Source organism: Saccopteryx leptura, chromosome 2 (assembly GCF_036850995.1).
Source record: "Saccopteryx leptura isolate mSacLep1 chromosome 2, mSacLep1_pri_phased_curated, whole genome shotgun sequence".
Taxonomy (NCBI): domain Eukaryota; kingdom Metazoa; phylum Chordata; class Mammalia; order Chiroptera; family Emballonuridae; genus Saccopteryx; species Saccopteryx leptura.
Genome location: NC_089504.1, coordinates 265,510,496 through 265,532,684, shown reverse-complemented (window position 1 = coordinate 265,532,684; position 22,189 = coordinate 265,510,496). Strand labels below are relative to the sequence as shown.

Here is a 22,189-nt window from a genome sequence, read left to right as displayed (position 1 = left end):
AGAAATAACAGTCACTGCTGTGGTCCTTAGGTTCACGCCAAACCATGAGAATATCAAAAGGCATTCCTTTGCGTTTTCCTTTTGTCCAGTCACGAAGCATTTCCTCACAATTATGACACACAATATGAGCCCAATTCTTGTCTTGATTGCCAAGGGGAACTTGAAAATAGGCAATATATGCATGTGTCACAAATGATGAAATATTACACCTTTGACGTTGAAGTGTGTAACAGCCACATATATAACAGAAGGTGTCAGGACTATTCTTACGTAAGCCTACTCGAAGAAGCCATGATTCAATCTTAAAACAAAATAAGAGGGTGTTTTTATCAGATAATTTTTTACATTTAAAAACAACTACAATTATGTAAAAGTGATGTTTGTAAAACATTAGTTGCCTTGTGGTTATGTTCAATCCAAGAGTCGTTGTCCTTTAACTCCAATTTAAAAACCAATGCATGCCATTAACTGTAACAAAAAGAAATTAAAATTGCATAAAAACTAGAGCATGCACCAAAAAACGGATTTCAGATTTGGAATCAGTGATGCAGAAATATGTATATAGAAACAGTTCTGAAAACTCATGCAACAGAAAATGAAAAAAAAATTGTTCCCCAGTGTAATCATTTAAATCAGCTTGGACATTATCATAAGAGCAATGCTGTAACAGAGGGTTACATTGTTGATCAAGGCGTGATGCTCAACTTTTTAAAGAAATAAATATAAACTGTTCTGAATTAATCATAAGCCATACCTCTATGGCCTCCACTACAAGGCTTTCTAAGGCACATACATACACAAACTGGATAAAATACCATTCCATTTAAAATTTACTGGGACATTCCAAGGAGTTAGAGAAAAAGAAAGGGAATTAATGTTCTAACCTGGGCCAGAAGCCATAGATACCTAGAGAAGGGGCTGTGGCTACAATGGGCAGATACGCGCACGCACTGGGCATGACCAGGGGGAGGCGGGGAGGCGGGGACGCGGGAGCCGAGGGGAGGAGCGGGCTTGCCGCTGTGGGTGGTGGTGCAGTGCCATTTGGTGAAAGGCAGCGGTTTTGCTTATCTTCCTGCAAATCCCGGTTTAGAAGGATGTGTGAAGGGAGCAGAACGCTGTAGGAAGGAGGCTAGAGAGGGCATTAACAAGTATCTGTAAACCTCCCTCTCAGCTCACCACAGGGAGAAAATAACGGAATTAGAAAAAAGACAGAGGAGGAAAGTTGATTTGCCTTCACGTTATTTAGAGCTACGACCTGAGTGACTCTTGGGCCTCCTAGACCTGAGGATGTGAACTTGAATAACACAGACCCGGGCTTGGGGAGTGGGAGGGAGGTAGAGGTGAGTGAGACACCTGATCAACATGTGTCCAAGGACTGTGCAGGAAGCCAGGACAAGGCTGGGAGGGGTGGTGGACAGACACAAGGAAGAACTGGCTAGCTTCAGCAGCGGTGACTTTTCTGTATTGGGGAGGGGAAAGAAAGGACATTCTGGGCAGAGAGGAGTTAAAGCAAAGACACAGAGGTTTTATAACACTTAAAATGTTGGATTTTCTTGTATTTGCATTGCGAATCAGGGACTTTGAAGCTTTTCTTTGGACTTCTGCTAAATATACATTAACCTTTCTTAAGCACACATTTGATTTCTACCTAGAACTTCATTTATTCATGCAGAGCAGGTGTAACCTTTCCAGGAGGCTCAGTACAAGTAGAAGGCAGTCTAGTTGATGACTCCCAAACCAGCGGAGTCTCTGAGACAGATTAATCACTAGAGTCTATGATTTTTCACTTCAACTATTACTACTCACTTCCTTTAGACCTGCTTAGTGTGAACGGGTGAAATTACCTATCATTATAAGGACTGGTCTCATTTGTTTCCATAAGCTATGGGCCTGGAGATGTGACATTTCCTTGGGCTGGGTCTTTCCTCACCTAGGAAGAGGGGCCACCTGCTTTCCTACCTCCTGGAGTTCCAGTTTTGAGCCTAATAGGATGGAGTTGGTGCGTTCAGACTCATTGGGGGCTACAATGCTTATTTAAGGAGTAAGCCTTTGGGGAGTTTTTGAATCACATTATGCTGGTGCCAAATTTTGAGATGCTGCTGATCCTGAAACAAAAGGAACAGGAGCACGTTTTTAAAATCCCACACATGACTCTGACACAGAAACTAGAAAGGCTCTGTTGGCATTTGAGTCAGATCCTATAAATGGACTAATAGTTTGCAAGAAAGCTAGTAACCAGAGCCTTCATAAGCTTTCTCTGGGGAAGTGGATGGGAAGAGTTGAGGTTTTTCTTGATAGATTACACAGTAGCAATGATTGATAAGATTGGGACAGTGGCATGTCATCCATAGGGACAAAGGCTATAAACAGAGCACTGGAGTGACTCAACGCCTACCTACTGTTTGTGTAGTTCCCACACGGCTAACCTAGTCTCAGGTTACTCTGGCTGCCTCAGCTCTCTATGGGTCTAGGTCCAGGGAGCTCCTTCTGACCTGCTGGTCCACATTACTAACTCACCTTTTCTTTTTATCCCTTTATATATTGAGTGCTTCTCATCATCTGAAGAAACTACCTTTAGCTAAAGAAATGTTTGTATTTATTTTTATAATTTTTTTTTTTAATTTACTGATTTTAGAGGTTGGGGAGAGAGAAAGAAATGACTTGTCCACTTATTTATGCACTCATTGGTTGACTCTTATATGTGCCTGATCAGGGCTCGAGCCTACAACCTTGGCATATTGGGGCAATGCTCTATCCAACTGAGCTACCCAGCCAAGGCCAAGGCCAAGACATGTGTGTATTTAAAAGGTGAAACAACTTGTTACATACTGCTGCCAATTTAGGGAACCCAAATAATGTAAAAATAGTCCTCAGTAGTCATTAATCAAGTTTTGAGATTACACCAGGGGTAAACTACAGCAGGCGGGCCCACGCCTGAGTTTGGGAACAGTTTTATGGGGACACAGCCACACTCATTTGTTCACTCATTGTTGCCCGTGGCTGCTTTTCTCCTGCAGTGGCAGAGTAGTTGGGACAGACACTGCATGGCCTGCAAAGTCTAAAATAAATATTTGCTATCTAGCTCTTTACAGAAAAAGCTTGTCAACATCTGGGCTATACCAAAGTATCCCAATTTGCAAAGGGTAAAAGAAAAAAAGATAAAAGTTTTACACACACCGCAAGCACACACGGGCACGCACGTGCACACGCGCGCGCACACACACACACACACACACACGGGATTGTTCTCAGGAAAATAAGTAACTTACAGAAGACAGGAGTAGCTTTACCTTCATCATACCTTTCCAAACATCTTAGGTCCCCCAGTACTCAAGCCACACCAAAAATAAAGGGTTACAAATATTCCGATTTTATTATAAATAAAATACTGGTTTTTTTAAACATAAAAAATGCCAAGTGTTGCATTTTATTCACCACCCTGGAGAGCAAGAATGTAGAAATTAAGGCAAACAGCTAAAGTGAAGGCACATGGAGAAGCGCTGCAGTTGGAATAGAAAAATAAACTCCAGGGAACAGCTGCACACGCCCCTGTGACACCCCGCATTCCGCAGCTGCCACCCCGACCACTGTACTATCCAAACACAGGTAACTGGAACTACACAACATAACAATGGCTATATTGCAGGTGTGTAACCAGGCATTGTCTTATAAAGAACTTTTAGTTTAAAAATAAAATTCTGTTTAAAAATATACCACACAGATGGAGAAAGAAAGCCAAAAAAAAAAAAAAAATCAAAGCCAACAACAAAAAAATAAAAAAATTTCATTGTGGCCTAAGACTTCCTGGCATGAACCTGCCCCAGAGGCGAGATGGAAAACTACCTTGGCAGTCTATCCTCAGGTCTTTTCCTGCAACCTTGAGCAAAATGTCTCTGGTTAGGAAATGGCCACGTCACAAGAGGAACTAGCTAGGAAACACTGATGTGACAACTTGGCAAGAAAGAACCGTGCCTCCTGGGATAGCAAAAGAGACCTGAGAGAAGCAAGGGGTGAACGGTTAGGGGAATGCCAAGTGGAAACATACGAAGTCAGCCTGGGGATGCAGGAGACCGGGCAGGGCAGAACGGAGGTACACGGCTCTCCTACTTGTATCTGTAGCGCTATCCCTGATGCTATGCGCTTTCAGTAATTTTGCAATCTCTCATAAAATCGACTCACCCAGCCCAAGCCACCTCAAAAGGGGCACTTCTACCTCCTTCCTGGCTAGCACCACATTGATGTTGAAGATATCCTTTTGTCAAATTTCCTCATTCCACCCGCCCCTAGCAGCCTGGCTCTCCTGCTCTAGAGCAGGTATTGAGAACGACACCGTGCCGTGTTCAGGATTACCAGGACTGCATGGGACAGGGGTCGAGGTGTCGCTGGGCGCTGGCTGTGTGCGGAGGAAAGTGGGCGTATATTCATGTCAGAGAATGGGCATGCTGCAAACAGGAGGCAATGAGCAAAGCAGTGGGAAGCAGGTACAATCCAAAGAACGGTAGGTGGAAGGGGAGGAGGTAATCAGACACATCATGCCAGGGAAGAGGGAAGGTGGAGAGAGGCGAGCGGACAGTGCCAGTCTGGAAAGAGGACCAAGTATATTTACATAAATTCCTTACTCTATAATGAACAAAAAAAACATTCACACAAAAATATAAATTTGAAATAATTAATAGCACCAGTGTGTCAGATAATAGTTTCTTTCCCCCGCTACGCAAAGTACAAAGTTGCATAGTGTTAAAGGCTATATATGAATCTCAAAGGCAGGTTGGTGGAGGAAGGGGTCGTGTGGCAGGGAATTGTCACACTGTGATCTTAAAACCACAGAGCTGAGGATCAGAAGTTGAGAAGCCCACTAGGAAACTCCACGTTGGGGTCTTCCCTCGACACGGAGAGGGGTTAGAGTGGGTTTAAATCACAAAGTGCAGGCACTGGATGGTGTTGGCAGCCGTGTGAATGACAGAGTGCAAGGGTCGCCGCCGGACGGGGCAAACCGTGTGTTCTGGGGATTCTAGAAGATGGGAACATCCGAAGAAAAATGAGGCTAAGGGCCCAATGTTTCCTTTCTTCCCAATGGAAGAAAAACAGACACGTGGGATCCTGACAATAAAAGCTGCACTTGAGTTTTACCCCTTTGCTAGAAAAGACTAGGGCGTGTGTTCTGCTGTTTTGTTTGTCAGGATCTTAGGAACTAACTTTCTCTGCCAGATAACAACACTAGTTCCCATACTAACAAAAGCTCTAAGAATTAGATTTTGGAAAAAAACAAAAAAAAAACTTTAGTGGTCATCATATCCCTATTTCTTCTGCATAAATTCCATTTATAGGATGTCTACTGGTGACTACAAGCTGCCCATATAGATTTAAATTATTAGCTGCCCAAAGATCTGAAAAAAAAAGTGTATCTTCCTTGTCAATTGTCAACATAGGGGAAGATGTGGCCTACTTCTGCCGTCTCATAGTCTCCCGGAGACTGGCATGAATAATTGCATCCTTACCCGGGGATGGCTCAGTGTCCTATACTCAAAGTAGCTAAAACAACTGGTGACGGCTCTCGACAATCTAAAGGACCAAGACCTTTGGCACAGGATGTTTAGTGACTTTTGCTTAAAAGCAGGAGGGGCAGGAGATGGAGATGCATTTTCTTTAGCTCTAGACTGGATAGACTGGCCATCACAACGCTACTCTGAGCAGCCCAACTTTTCCTTCATAGAAACAAGAGTACTGAGACTGAGGAGGCTCTGTCGGCATAGAGGGGGGCTACTTGCTCAGCCCCAGCGTGCAGTGGCTCCCACGAAGTGCTTATGCCACTGGACAGTAACGTAGGAGGCCACGTCCTTACGCGACTCGGAAGGGAAAGTGCGGCTAAGGGAGCGCTGTAAGTGGGAGAGAGACTTTATTAGGATAAAACCCTTTGTTCCCGATTCACGATGGTTCATTTGCTTCTCTTTAAACTTTGTGACTTTTCCTGGTTCAAAAGGACAGTGGTGGAGAGCAGCAGAGAAGTGGGGGTCTGAAAATGTAATCTTTGTGTTAAGGCACTCTGTGGCCTCCCCACGGCTCCCCGGCGGGGAGGCCTGCCTTCCAGCCCCGAAGGAGGACACTAAGGCTTTTCAATGGATGGGGTGTTGAAGCAGCCGGTTGGTAAGGTCTTCCTGATGTCCTCCAGGTTGCGAATGTCCTTCATGATCTCCTCGATATCTCTGTTGTAGTCCATGATGGCGGCCTCCTGCTTCTTGGCTTCGTTCTCTAGGTCAGACACTTTCCTGTCTAGATCACTGGCTTTCATTTCGTCTTTGGCTTTGTTCAGAGTGCCTTCGATCTCATTTAGCTTGTTCAAGTCCACTGTGTCCAGCTGCCCTGTAGAGTCCGAGAGGACACAAAAGAGAACAGAGACATTCAGAAATAATGGTAGCTTCACTCCACAAGCAGCCCACTAGTGATTTTATAAGCAAAACCCCGCAGCTGCCCTGGGAAGAGGTGGCCTGCAAACGTGAGCAAACGAGTTGTTCCTGTCGTCCACGGGCATAAGCCACACAAACCACACAACCACGCACCTAACCCAGCAGAAATGCTGAGAACATATAATGAATATTGGGCTGGATGTTTTTTCCTGAGAATTGTTTCTGTGAAAGGTTTTCTAAATACATAGCTACCATGTTCTAGACCTTAAACCTCAGTTGCAGTTTTGAAGGTCATCTGGGGACATTAAGTACCTTTTTCATGTTTACATATGTCATTTTGAGTCATTTTAGTGCCACCAAATGCACACAAAAACCTTCAAGCTAGAACCCTGAGCCCTCCTATGGAGGGCTTAGAACCAGGGGGCGCTGGGTTGGTTCCCGGAGTCATGTCCTGCTCTCAAGAGTCAGACGCTATTAGGAGCCCTCCTATGGAACGCGGCCAGAGATGAAATGCTGAAATTGTTTCGGCGAAGCTTTACTTTAAAATTAGCAAGAAAAAAAAGAGGTTCCTTAGAAAGGAGTTGTTTCTATAACAAATGAAAGCAGACAACAGCACAAAACCCAGCACTTTAGACATGCTGTACTTGGCTAACTTCTCCCAGACCATTTTACATCAGTGATGCTTGGATGTTAAGTGATTTGCCCAAGTTTGCCCAGCTTATAGGCAGCAAAGCAAAGATTCCAACCCAAGTCTAGTGAACTTTACAATCCAGCTCTTTCTGCCACAAAAAGCTACCTCTTTTAGCTTACTTTCATCTATTATAATTTATTGTAATAAATTATCAAGAATAATTTCTTATTCTTGACATTTGAAACAGATAAAAAATATACACCCCCCCTCTCCAAACAAAACAAAACCAGCAAACAAAAAAACACTGATCAATCTTTAAAGGCTAGGTACGTAATGGACACCTAGCTACAAAGCGGTACCGACCAGGGGATTCCCTTTATAATGAAGGCTGGTGACAAGTACTTCTGTCTTACAAAGAAGCCTGCTCCCTAGCAAACTGCATTAAAAGAGGGTTTCAATATGCTTATATTTCCTTGAAAATCCAGCCTTTCCTTCCTTTTAGCATCCAGTGACCCTCTGGTCATCAGGTGACCCTTTAATTGGCAAATGAAGGGAATTCCAGGCAGTGAAGTCATGGCCAAGTGGAAGTGTTCTACCTTATCACTGAAATCCATTCAAGACACTCAGGTTGAGCTGAGCAGTCACCGTCAATCGGACCATGAACCTTGACGAGCAATGAGCCACTCTTGCCGGTGGCACGCCTCCAAAATTTTGGGAGTCCTTGAACCACGGTCAGACCCCAATACTGACGTCAGAGTCCACGAAAGGACCTCGTAAGTACTTACTGAATTAATACAACCTAAAGTCAGAATTCAGTTCACACAATACTTACATTATATACAGAATATCTGTTTTTGAGTCAACTGTATCAGATCCCAAGAACAGTACAAAGAATTCGAGGGTTACCTAAAATAATTCTCTGGCTACTCACCCAGCTGCTCCAAGAGTTCATTAATAAGGTTGAGGAGGCTGGTCACAGAGTTCTTGGCCTTTCTGGCATTGATCTCGGCCTCCTGGGCAGCCTGAGAGGCCTGGACAGGGGAAGGAAAAGTGAGACAAACAACCCTGACGGAATGTTTTCATCTTCTTGAGAGATTTCTTCCCCAACAAGCCAACAAATATAACTGTCAGATGCTTTCCCCTTTCCTTACTCATAAACCCACCATCTCTCACTATAGGGTTTTTTCTTTTTTAGGAGGGGATCTTATTTTCAATAAACTTTTTAAAAATTTTTTATTTATTCATTTTAGAGAGGGGAGAGACAGAGAGACAGAGAGCGAGAAAGGGGGGAGGAACAGGAAGTATCAACTCCCATATGTGCCTTGACCAGGCAAGTCCAGGATTTCAAACCAGTGACCTTAGCATTCCAAGTCGATGCTTTATCCACTGCACCACCACAGGTCAGGCTGGGGGGAGGGCTTATATTTGCCTGTTGAGGCTCTCTCTATTCTTAATCCATATAGCAGTCATGAATAGGCACTGTGTATGCCTACTCTAACTGTAGTTATATTTCAAAGATCAAAATTCTCTCCTTTTCCCATGTTCTCACCCAAGACTACATGGAAGTATGTATATACATAATAAAATCCATCAAGGAGAAAAAAGTTATTTTTAAAGAATGAGAACAAAAACTATATTTTACACCCAAAACATGTCCTTCCAGACACTCTTAGGGATTTGATTATTAGAAATGTCCTATTCTCAGAAAGCTTTCATAATTCTGTAACTGTCTCCCTGACTTGCACGCGCGCGCATACACACACACACATACACACACACACACATACATACACACACGTACAAAACAATTTACTTTTTAAAAATCAACCAAAGGTAAATATGTTTGGGAAAATTCTATGAAAGCTGAATAAATACACTTGTGCATGAGTCACAGGAAATGGCCCGGGAAGAGGAAGCGTCTAAATATCAAACAACAGATGCTCTCACAAATAAACCCAGTCAGGATACACATGCGCAGCTCTGAGAGCCTCACCACATCATTGTTTTTCTTAGTTTCAGGGTCAAGACAATGCAAAATTTTTGAATAAAATGAATGGCAACATTAAAAAAAATTTTAAAGCAAGGGGTAAAGACCTTCACCAATCAATCAATGGTGAATCTCTGTTTGGGTCCCAGCCAGCCGTTCTTCCGGAGCCTTCACAGGCTGTGCTGTCCATGCAAGGATCCAGCTATGGCCTGTTGGGAGCAAAGCCACTGTGCTGACCCTGTCACCCCTCTGCCCGAAACAACCCTAAGCCGGCGCTCTTTTGGTAAAAAAAAATACATGTTACAGACTCAGCCAATACTGGCCCACGCTGTCCTCCCAGGATTGGTAAAGCTATAAACAGGATCGTATCTGTGATGGTGTCTTGTGCTCCTTGGATGTTATTTGTCCACAGGAACAACAAATAATTTTTTCCCCAAACTTTGAATTGAGGCCATACTCTTTTTTGAAGCTTATAAAGAATATAGCCTTCTCCTTCCGATAGGCTCTAAAACTAATGTTTCTACAGCCAGATTACAGAGGAAATCCAGAGACCCTCAGCCCATGTGAGAAAAACATATTTCTACTATAGGGGAATTGCCGCTGGAGCCACACCTTGGTGCGGAAAGGAAGGACAGTTCAAAAAAAAAAAAAACCCCACCAAAAAAAGCATAATAAACTAGGGTGTTTGCACAGGGATGCTTCCTGTTATCACTTCCTTCCAGTCTCCTTTACTCAGATTAACTGGCTTAGTAGTATCTCCTTTCCACCCCCCGGTGAGAACGACCCACAGAGAAGGGCCTGTTTCTAGCAGGAGTGGAAGAAGGGTCTCTCCTTGCACTGAGAGCATACACTTACACAAGTCCCTGTCTATCATCACTGCAACACAGGCAGACGGGCCTGGAAAGACCACCTCCACTGTGGCTCCATTAAAGTCTCTCAGAAGCAGAATACAGCATGAACAGGAAAATGGACCCTCGTCCTTTGCTGGGCTATGCACTCAGAGTCAATTTTGTTACAAATGGATGTTATCATACAAAAGGTGGAAATTAAGTTGGGTATAAGTTTGCTGTTTTGTAGGCTTCCAAGATGTCCTTTTACACAAGAAACGTGTCTCTCTGCCTCTAGGGTGCAAGTTTAGTGGAAGAACAAGAATAGGAAGGAAATGAACTTTTTGTTGCATCCTTCTTTGTGCCTTTTTGCCTTTATACCCTCTATGAATTATCCATTCAAAAATATAAATGCATACTTTTAAAAGTCCTAAAACCTCAGATGTACAAAACAATGTTTCGCTTTTAACTGAGAATAGCTTTGGGACAGGACAGTTGTGCAACAACCTGGCAGGAGATCCAAATTCTTTGTCCTCTATGTCAGTTACTAACCCAACCCCTGACTGGGAAACACAATGAAAAACAGAAGTCCTTGTGAAACGGACTCGTTTCTGTGGAACACACTTCATGTCCTGCCCGCAGACAAATGCGTCCCCACGGCTCACCATCCCAGCCATCATCATGTCCTGGTCAGCATCATCTTGTTTCCTCTTCAGCTCCTTTTCGGCTTCCTGTAGCTGTTTCAGCATATTGTTCACCTCAGCGTCCAGGTCCGTGACCTCCGCAAACGTCCTGTCAGCCTCTGCCTTGGTGCTGGTAGCATTCTAGGCACAAAATAAATAATGGTTAAAAACAAACAAAAAAAGCTTTCTCGCTCTTCCATCTGTCAAATGTCTCAAAAATACAACAATCCAGAGAGAACAGGGCAGTAAATCACACGGTGCATTGACTTATGTTATCATTTATCTGCTCTTAATCATTAATCCTTAAAAATTCCCTTTCTGTTGTTCGCATTGTTAGCTGAGGTCCCATACTTGGCACATGCTGAACATTTAAATGGGTACTCTTTCCACCACATCCTATTGATTAGATTCTTTCACGGGGACACAGTTTAAAGTCAAAGCTGGCCTTGTTCTACTTGGCAGTGCGTCATAATGCACAAAAAAGACCATAATCCTGAAATATGAGTATTTTATACAATACAGTTAATCAGAAACTGACTGTTCTAAAGAAACTAAAAACTGTGTGTAACTCTTATTTATTTTATTTTTTTATTTTTATTTTTCTGAAGTTGGAAATGGGGAGGCAGTCTGACAGACTCCCGCATGCGCCCAACCGGGATCCACCCGGCATGCTCACCAGGGGGCGATGCTCTGCCCATATGGGGCATTGCTCTGTTGCAACCAGAGCCATTCTAGCGCCTGAGGCAGAGGCCATAGAGCCATCCTCAGCGCCCGGGCCAACTTTGCTCCAATGGAGTCTTGGCTGTGGGAGGGGAAGAGAGAGACAGAGAGGAAGGAGAGGGGGAAGGGTGGAGAAGCAGATGGGCACTTCTCCTGTGTGCCCTGGCCGGGAATCGAACCTGGGACTCCTGCACACCAGGCCGATGCTCTACCACTGAGCCAACCGGCCAGGGCGATGTGTGTAACTCTTAAACACCCAATTTTAGAATCGGCACCAATCTCTCCTTTAACAAAACAAACATTATTAACCTTTAGGTAGGAAAAAGCCAGTGTAAAGAAATTAGTCTTGACAGCGAGTAGAAGACTCCAGCAATGGCAGCGACAGAAATTCCCCGTAGGCGGGGCTTAGACACGGCAACATGCCTGAATGAGCAGCCTGAAAGTCGTTCTGACTTGGCACGCTACACAAGATTGAAAGAAAAAAATGTCAACGGTCCAGGTCAAAGAACTGAGCTTCTTTAGGAAGAGAATAATTATTTTTGTAGGAGGGGGCTCTCTGGGTCCTTGAAGGCATCCACCTCCACATAACTCAGCCCCTGCCACTGAGACAGTAGAAATTTTAGAGTCAAAGGCCCTTGATCTCCCTCCTTGATCAGAGTGGTTATCGACTCTAATGCCTAGTAAAAATAATAATAATAAACAACCAGGTTGGTTTATAATGGTTTTACTGAAGTCAAGGGAAAAACTGACGAGGGCTCCTGGGGTGTGGAAAGAAACCGGCAGATGGCCGAAGGAATACAGGAGCAGAGACCCAGTGCCGGGAGAGGCAGGGCCCACCTTCTGCACAGCACTGGCGATCCTCTCCGCCTCGTGCGCCTTGGTCTTGGCCTCGGTGGCATCCGCGGCCGCGTTGCCCAGGGCCAGCTGCGCCTCCCTCGTCTTCTCATTGGCTTCGATGATGGTCTGGTTGATGGCAGGGATCCTCCTGAGCGCCTCCTCTGCGGCTGTCTTGTTATCATTCACCCGCCTATCAAAGTCTGAAACAAGTTCAAAGAACGCATTTGAACTAAACTTGCAACTGGCCAAAACTGAGCCTTTCAGGGAGCTGCAACTGACAAACAGCATGGACTGGAGTCTCAGAAGAACAAAGCACACAGCTCTACATGGGAGATGCGCAGGCGTGGACATCCGCTTCTGGGAAGCAGGTTCTTAGTAAGAAGATAATTTTCATGCAGCGCACTGAGTACGGCTCACTACCCCCTCCACCGACGGTACAGGTTGCATCTACTTGTGTTCACTGAGTGTTAGGTGCTGAGTTAAGAGCTTTCTGTGTCTGTGATGCAGGCATTGTATTCTTTTTATATGTGAGCAAACTGAGGATTCACAGGAAGATGGGGGTTGGGGATTCTAACTCAATCCCCCCGACACCAGGACCCTCCATGCAACCCTTCTCCTGCCAAGCTTCCCTATTCCTAGAACCAGTGGCTACTTTATCAGAGACGGATCCAGGCCTACACAGTGAATTCAGAACACTTCTTTTTTATCTGGGTGGGAAAAGAAAACACAAAGATTGAGACCCAACTGGTACAGAAAATTAAAGATGAGCTCCATTTACCCACAGAGGTCAGCTACATAGGTATATCTGGGTTCTGCAAGTTATCCCACCATAAGAAAATGTCCTTTTTGTTGTTGTTTGTTTTTATACTGAGGTATGCAGCGGGAAGATGACATGAGCTCTGGGATTTTTAAGTACTTCATAAAAAAAGTGAGGTGAATGTTGGGGGAATGAAGGAAGTGCAATATAAAAACCATAACTGTTGAATCTGGGTGACAGGTATAAGGAATTCATTACACTACAATAATCCCCTCTTATCTGTGGTTTTGCTTTCCATAGTTTTAATTATCTGTGGTCAACCACAGCCCAAAAGTATTAAATAGGAAGTTCCAGAAAGATTTAATTCATAAGTTTTAAGTGGCATGCCATTCTGAGTAGTGAAGAAATCTCAAACCGTCCTGACATGAGTCATCCCATTATCCATGCCAACATATCCATGCAGAATGTACAGTACAATAAGATACTTTGAGAGAGACCACGTTCAATTCCTTTTATTACAGCATATTGTAATGATTGTTCTATTTTATTATTATTGTTGTTAGTCTCTTACTGTGCCTAATTTATAAAACAGACTTTATCATGGGTAAGTATATCCAGGGTTTGGTACAATCTATGGTTTAGGTCTTGGAATGTACTCCCCACAGATAGGGTGAGACGGCTGTATTATCTTTTTTAAAATTATTTTTTTTCTTCTGAATTTCCAAGTGAGAGGAGGGGAGATAGAATGACAGACTCCCACATATGCCCCGACTGAATCCACCTGGCAACACCTGTCTGGGATCAATGATCTACCCATCAGGGGCCTTGCTTGCGCCTGAGCTATTTTTAGCACCTGAGCCCAGAGGCTGCACGGAGCCATCCTCAGAACCCAGGGCTGATGTGCTCGCACCAATCAAGCCATGGCTGTGGGAGGAGGGAAAGAGAGAGAAAGAAGGGGGAGTGGGAGGGATGGAGAAGCAGATGGTCACTTCTCCTGTGTTGCTAACTGTGAATCGAATCGGGAAATCCACATGCCAGGCCAACACACTACCACTGAACAAACCAGCCAAGGCTTATATTACCTTCCATACTGTGTATGAGTAGAATTACATGGTAAAATTTTTTTAAAAAACTAAAGAGGACTTCACCCTTGTGGAGGAAGCTAACAGACTGATCCTGTTATCTGACCCGTTCATACCTTTCAGGTTGTTGAGAATGTCATTGGCTTCTTGTAAGGTATTTCGTCCCCTCTTAGCAGCTTCTTCTGCAAGAGCCTTGGCAGCATCAGCTCGGGCTAGGAGTTGGTCAGCAGTCTGCAAACACATGGCAGATCAGAGGACAAACCGGCCACGGTTGATCCTCTCCCTCCTACCAGATCAGGCACCTCCAGGCAAGCACCTGAGACATGCCAGCAGCCAGCACGTTAGGCCTGGGCATCATGCATAAGGCCCTCCTCGGATACTCCATGGTTTGCTGCCTTTGCAATGGCGGTGACATTACAGACACAGCCCACACTTGGATGGTTTCAAATTTTGCTCTAAGAAATGAAGCAACATGCAAAGCAAACCAACCTGCTGTTCGACCTTTCCGCTCTCCAGAAGTTTCTTTACTTCGTATTCTTTCCCTCTCATGTCATCTCTGAGGTCCTCATAATCTTTTAACTTCTGATCAATAAGACGGTCCAGATCCTCAGCTTCCTTCTTGATTTTGTTTGCCTCCTTCTGTGAAAAGAAAGCAAGATCATTACAGTTTAGCTAAAACAGACTGATGAAAAGGTAGGCACAGTAACTCTAAAATACTTAATACTCGCCAGGTATTTTTTAAAACAACAGCACAGGTCAAGATATGGACCTTACTGTAAAAACTGAGGTATTCTCTATACATGGTGAAATGTCCAATGCTTAGTATTAAGGAATCTAGACAAATATGTTTACCTATAACCAATACCCCCATTAAGATACAGAGTATTTCCACCACAGGGAATTCCTTTATGTCTTTTTCCAGTCAATTTCCAAACCCACCTTATATGCAATAATGCAGCTGCCACTGGTCTAGCTTTTAGGATCACCTATTCTCAAATTTCATATATGTGGACTCATAGAGTGTGCACAAGTCCAAAGAGACCTAAACCTTCATGGTGGAAAACAAGTCGATGCCTCAGATGTAAGAAGTAAAACTTATGATAAATTTCAAGTTCAATGCAAAAAAATCCCTACACCATTTATCCAGAGCCAGGTATGAGGATTCATTAGAGTACAGATGAAATAAAACAAACATCAAAATATTTATACATTACTGGCCCGAGCATGCTGGTCTAGTTTTCTTCGTTTAAACCATTCTTTTTTATTTCTCTCTTGTTCTCACCCAGATAGTACCTGGAAGTAACAGTCTAGGTGTACTCTGCTCTAATTAATCCAAATACATTATAATCTGGATTTATAGCAAAGATTTAGGAGTAATTAGTCGCATCACTAAAGTAGTCTTTGCTATTGAATGTTTATAATCGCAGGATTCTTTACCTCAATCATTTCTGTTATGTATCTAAAATAGAGCTGAACTGGATAGGTGAGTCAGTGCGCAGACAGTGAAGGTAAGTACCGGTGACAGCTGTCAGGCAGGCAGGACAGCTCCTATCCCAACTGTAACTGTATGTGTGAGCTCATGCGTGTGTATGTTTCATGGTGTGGATGGGTGACAGCAGTGACAATTAAAGCCCTGTGCATACACAATGACAACCCCCTACCTCCAGGGCTTCTGAGTCCACAGGCGTCAGCTGGGCAACGCTGGCATAGATCTCCACGGCTTTATCGCCAGCCCTTTTGGCCTCCTCATGCACGCGGGCAGCTTGCTTCTCCAGGTCCTGTGAGATGTTCTTCGCTTGTTCATACCTAAGGCGTGAGAGATGCGATTTAATGAAAAGCTCAGTGGCTTCTGGCGTCTTAATATTAACCAGATTTATTTTAGTTTAAACCACAACAGTGTTTCCAAAATCTCAGAGAAAACGCCACATGAAAACGCCATTGTTTAACACCAACACTGCTGACATTTACACGTCACCTCATCGCTTCTATTTGTCACCTATGACTGACCTTATGCTATCTCATTTAGGACACTTTAAAAATATTTGTAGCTCAAATATATTTTCTCTCTGCTATGGGTTTTTCTCTTCTGTTTTCATTTATGCAGAATTACAAGAATCACGGCTGCTCTTTGGTCTTCTAACCATTTTCTGCAGTTTTAGTAATTGGATCGAAGAAAATCCCCATGGCTCTGCATCCCCTGCTCTGGCCGCGGCACCGCTGGAAAAGCATGATTAACAAAACAAGTCTGACCGCATGAACGCACACCCTGAATCCTTCAGCGTTTACTTTTTCATTGAATTGGTGCTACTTACAAGAACAACTGACTGGCAATAAACCACTTTTAAATTTCACTCACTTTCTATTAAGCTCTTCAATCTCCAGCGCTGTTTGATTCTCTCCTGCCAGTGTCCTCAGAAGCAGATTGTAGGCCTCCGTCGATGTGTCATTGGCTGTCTTTGCCACCCGTACAATGTCATCAGCTTCTTGTTTATGGCTGTATAACATATAAGGGAAAATAAACCATGAAACAGAACCATCCAATAGGGAAAGAGGCAGATAATAAAGTGAGGCTTACCTTATTACATATACAAATACACATACATATACAGTATCTGCGAATATTAGAAAATCTTATAAAATTCAAATTTTGCAATTATTTCTGTGGTCTAAGTTTACCAATAGCATTCTGTATTATGAGAAAATATTTTCCAAGAAAACGGATGGTATAAAATTTATAGGAGCTAATGTTTATATTTGTTCAAAAACTTACAATTATTTGAGAGTAATTTACATCTAAAACCACGAATGCTAGCAAAAACTCACATATCTACTCATAAACACAAATCCTAGACCTAATCTATTTAATCACTACTCTGATGCAGTTGTGACACGGTCTTGAAATAGCTTTGACTCTTCAGATTTCTTACATGCAACCCAATTACTGGCCAAGAAAAGCAACTCAACACCAAATGGCATAGGACATATCACCAGGCACTCCAGCCAATTAATGCATTTTAGCTGGGTTTAACTGCAAAGGTGGTTCTTTTAGCTCTAAAATTTCATATTACGTTCTCACTCTGTAATATGTAGCCATTCATTTGGGTATGACGAACTTTCCTTCAAAATTCATGTAAGTACACTGGAATTAACTGAGCTCTAAGATCTAATTTTCTTGAGAGCTTTCCATAACATTTTTCAGCTGTCTTCCTTTATCAGAAAATCCAGCTATGAAACCATGGATGTTCTGTGAACTAAATTATACAGCTCACACACTCATGTTCACAAATAACAGAACGAGAACTCATGTGTAAGCAAGATGCCAATGTAACTGCTCTGGACAGAGGCTAAAATGCCAACATCAGGCTTACTTACATGCCCAAAACCAAGAGGTCAGCTAGCTGTTCTGCAATGCATTCAGTAAACATTTATTGAGCACTTTCTAAACACCATCCATGGTTTTAGGCACTGGGACTTCAACAATGAATAAAACACCAAAATGCATGCCCTCACAGAGCGTACATTCTGGCAATTTTATTTTTTAAAAATGTTTTAACTTGATACCTTCTACAATTTAAAGTCTTCTTAAGAATACACTACACTCAATGTTTTAAAAAATCAGAATGAAATGGTCTGCTTTATTTGGCTGATTTTCAAATGTACTATATATGGCTTAGTGTTTTCTACTAAAACTTGAAAATGAAACATTTTTATTAAAATATTTTAAAATTTATAAATAACTACATTCTACTAAGCTTCTTAGTTAACTATTGACTTTAAGGTCTTGAAATTAAATGTCTAAAATGTTTTTTCTCTTTTCAGATGTGCAAATATAATTTCCCTTTCAGCCATCATATTCCAGTATTCAAAGTCAATATTTTAATTTCAAACTAAAAAGAAGAAAAGAGTACACCCAGCCGCTAACATTTCAGAAGAGAGCGAACTTTGCAAAAGCGTGTTATGTGGAGAGCGTTGTGGACACAGGATGGGGAGCAGGTCCACACGCAGAGGAAAGCCAGAGCTTAGCCGTTACATGGGACTGGAGATTACCGTTCAGCAAGTTTTCGCGCCTCCTCCGCCAGGAGAGTCATGTTGTTTGGGTCCCCTGTAGCCTCCGGCTGAGTGATTGACTAAAGGGGAAATAAACAAAGCACTCATTTTATTTTATTTTATCTTTAAGACTTTATTTATTCATTTTATAGAGAGATAGAAAGAGAGAGAGAAGGGAGGAGGAGCAGGAAGAATCACTCCCGTATGTGCCTTGACTGCACAAGCTCAGGGTTTTAAACCAGCAACCTTAGCATTCCAGGTGGATGCTTTATCCAATGCGCCACCACAAGTCAGACCAAAAGCACTCATTTTAAAGGACTGAATTATCTAATATTAATAAAGCAAGCATGAAAACTAATTTTTTATTCGTGTCATTTAGCAAAAAAAATGCCCCTTCTTCATTTCAGAGATCTTTAATATAAGAATCCTTGATTGTAGTTTACTTCCTGTTCAGTAAAGGATAAAAGAAGCTAACATTGCCAAGTGCCATGGAAAGAACAAAGTTAGAGAAAAGACACAGATGCATTTGGTTTTTATCCAGTTGCTAATAACTATGTCAGGACTACCATGAGCAACGTGGCTTTCCTGCTCCATGTACAGAGACAAGTGAAAAGACACAAGGAGTCAATTTAGCTGAAGGAGCACTCCACCAACTGTAACAGGCCTGCTACAAATTACCAAGGGACGCCCCAGCCCCCACCTCAGAGCGTCGGCAATCACTTACCACGTTGGCAACGGCAACTTTTGCTTTCTCAAGTTCCTTGGACGCGATTTCAATCAACTGCTCTGTGCTTTCTACCCGGGCACGTGCTTGCTCGGCCAAGTTTCCAGTCTCTTCGATGGTATTCCGGATATTCTGCAAACGGCTAATTTGGCTGGATAAGGTGTTATTCACTCTCTGGAGGCGATCCATCAAATTTTGGTCTACGTCTGCAACGGCATTGCAGAAGAAGGTGCATGAGTGATCTGAGGAGGGGGGCATGTCACCTCACATGGAATCCGAGGCACTTCCTATCCTTCCTGCTACAAACACGGCATCTTGCTGACAAGTTTTCCCTCAGCCCTTCAGCAGAGTGGGTCAGTCATTACTGTGTCCAGTTACATTCATCACACTGTCTGTCTGTCCCACTTGACTATTAGCCCCTCTTTCTCCTACATCACTATATCTCCAGTCTTAGACAGAGATTGGCAAAGAGAAGATACTCAAGATGTGTCTGATGAAAAAGAGATTTTCATATTCCGGCAATGCCAGAGTTCGTCATGTAAATACAATGCTGTTAAAAAAGCACTACCAGCCCTGGGAGTCAGACATTTTTCTAAACTAGGGAAAAAGTAGGTTCAGATGTTAAAGCATGGCAAATTAAATTCATTTCGTATTATAAACCTAATAGACTCTGTCACCCCCCACCCCCTGGCAGAGCTGTGTAATCTCCTTCAAAATGAATTCTGCTTTTGAATGGGTCTTCAAATCGTTCTTTATCAATTCAGCCCATTCAACTTAAGCCTCATGCCTGGCTCCTGAGAAATCAAAAGATAAATTTAAGCCTAAGCAAATATAATTCTGTCATTATCATAATTCTCACATTATGAGGTTATACTAATATACAAGAACCATTAGGTAAGTTTTATTAAAAAATCAACCAGTTCTTATTTCCAGTATTATGCTTAGTGTTTGGCATCTAAATTTTCCAAGGAATGTAAGAAAAGATGAGAGGTCAAAGTTAAGGTCAATAAAGATGCTTGGAAAACAGCAACTGGTAAGCAGAGCCAGTTATTAGAGATATTTACAGGAAGAACTAAGCAATATATTCCGTTTTTGTTGACCTGTACTCTAACAGGAAGACTTCTCTAACCCCAAGTAGATACAAATTCATAAATTAAATAGGGAAGTCCACTGTTGTGGTCCCAAGTGTGCCAATGTTAACACACATCTGCGGTATCTGCGAACACTGCAGCTCAGTGGCGGAAAGCCCCAGAACAAAGCGACCTCAGCCAGGTGCTGAGCACCTTGATGTAGGGAGCAGTATCTTATTCATCTTTACATTATTGTTTTTTAGCACAATGTGGCTTACTCTAGGCACTTGGAAAGTGTAGAAAAGGACTTGTCCAAATTTAGGAAAACACTTAATTCTGAGTGTAAGAAATAAAATTTTAAAGGAATTTAAAAAGCAAGTAAGTTATTTAAAATAACACCTTTTACATTCGAAGTTTCAAAAACTGTTAAAGTCAATACAGTATTTTAAAATAAATAGTTTTCTAAATCTTAAGTCAACCCCTTTTCTGCCTAATATCAGCCTCATCAGATAATGTACAGAGGATGGATCTACCAAACTGCAAATGATATTAGATATACACACAATATATAAAATATATACTTTTATATATACTAGCACATCTGCTTGCTAACTACATAGAAAATTTTGGAAGTAGGCACTAATTTCTAACCTTTACTTTTGTAAATACTAAGTGTTACATATTCAGTTGCTATTCAGTCAATAACTCAAAAACCACAAATTTTCCTTATGAGTGTCCTTTCTAAGGAAATAAAGCCATGCCTAAGATAAATTCTTACTCACTAGGATAGAAAACCAATGTCAAAAACTTCTACTGAAAATAATGCACACCTTTTAATGATTTTTCAAAAATCCTTTACAATGCTTTGTAATGAAAAATACATAAAACAGTTGGGATTTTAACATCTACAACTTTTTAATGTGTTAGGGGAACTTCTTATGCTTATTGTATCTTAAAACATTAAGTTGACAGGTTCTTGTATTTTTAAATAATGTTTAAGAAAATAATTAATAGTCTACCAATGGTTTTAAAATCAAGAAGGAATTTTTATAAAACCTAACTAATTCACCGTGAACTAGGCGCTACCTCTAAAGGCCGGTTGGCCCACAGCGGTTACCCACAGCACGGTCACAGACCTTTGACGTCCTGCGCCTCACGAAGGAGGTCCGTCACCTCTCGTTCCGCTTCCTTCAGGCGGTCCTCAAAGGCTTGGTCCGTCACCACCTCATCCCCGGTCCCAAGGTTGGCTATGAGATTCTCTAATTCCTGAAGCTTCAATCGATGTTCAGCCACCTAGACATTGAAGGGAGAAAAAGAAAATATGGTAGGGCATCCAAGTATTCCTAAAGAACGTGATGGTACTTCCTACAGGAATAATGCTCAGAGGGAGCTCTGTAACATTAGGTCTAGACTCTCCACTTGTGTCTCCTTGTACATAGATAGCACAGGTAGTTTTTCTTTACTTCTCTGGCTACAAAAGAAAAGAATCTCAGGCCCATCCTACTGACTTCACATTCATTCATTCATTCATCCATTCATTCATTTTTAAGGGAAAGTTAACAAGCAGTTTATTTTATTTTTTTTTATTGACTTTGTTGGGGTGACATTGATTAATAAAATTATACAGGCTTCAAGTGTATAATTTTATAATTCATCATCTGTATATATTATATATCATGTGTTGTCCACCACTCCAAGTGTTTTACTTTGACTTTTTCAGTTACAGCTTACATTTAATATTATTTTGGATTAGTTTCAGGTGTACAGTGTAGTGATTATAACAAACATACACTTTACAGTGTTCCCTACGATATTACTAATATCCACTTCGCCCCAGACAGAGTTATCACAAAATTATCAACTATGTTCTCTATGCTGGGCTTCATTCCTTGGACTTTAAGTGCTTAAGCGCTGAGGATTCTCCAGGTCTGACTGACCTCTACTTTGCATTCTAGACTACCTTCCTGATATTTCCACTTGGCTCTCTGATAGGTATCTCAGCGTAACATCCAAAATTATACTCCTGGTTTGTTTTTTTTCCTCTTAAATCTGAGTCATAATTGATGCCTGCAGCTATCTTAAGCAAAAAATTCAACATTCATTCTGATTCTTCTCTTTCCCAATCCTTGCCCCCTCTAACACCCTACCTCACAGACTTACATATTTATCCAATTCAGTCTAGGCTACACCTGCTGGCCCCTTCCTCACCATCATTGTTACTTTTTTCTTCTTTTCCAAGTGAGAGGAGGGGAGATAGAGAGACAGACTCTCGCATGCACCCCGACTGGGATCTACCCAGCAACCCCTGTCTGGGGCTGATGCTCTGTCCACCTAGGGTCTTGCTTGCTACCTAGCTATTTTTAGTGCCTGAGGTGGAGGCTCCACAGAGCCATCCTCAGTGCCCGGGAATGATGCACTTG

The 22,189-nt window shown here is 42.3% G+C and overlaps 1 protein-coding gene across 1 annotated transcript in view; it reads right to left on the bottom strand.

Moving 5' to 3' along the window:
- Positions 1-3,347: 3,347 nt before the first annotated feature.
- Positions 3,348-22,189, bottom strand: part of LAMC1 (laminin subunit gamma 1) — a 124,415-nt gene continuing 105,573 nt past the window's right edge. Inside the window, exons 18-28 of the mRNA XM_066361694.1 lie at positions 20,906-21,062; positions 18,700-18,905; positions 17,976-18,055; positions 16,285-16,422; positions 15,590-15,734; positions 14,418-14,567; positions 14,045-14,159; positions 12,090-12,289; positions 10,515-10,673; positions 7,967-8,066; positions 3,348-6,360 (exon numbers count right to left, since the gene is read on the bottom strand). Coding sequence (XP_066217791.1) covers positions 6,104-6,360; positions 7,967-8,066; positions 10,515-10,673; positions 12,090-12,289; positions 14,045-14,159; positions 14,418-14,567; positions 15,590-15,734; positions 16,285-16,422; positions 17,976-18,055; positions 18,700-18,905; positions 20,906-21,062 — 1,707 coding nt within the window. The 3' untranslated portion in view covers positions 3,348-6,103. The remainder of the gene's footprint in view (positions 6,361-7,966; positions 8,067-10,514; positions 10,674-12,089; positions 12,290-14,044; positions 14,160-14,417; positions 14,568-15,589; positions 15,735-16,284; positions 16,423-17,975; positions 18,056-18,699; positions 18,906-20,905; positions 21,063-22,189) is intronic.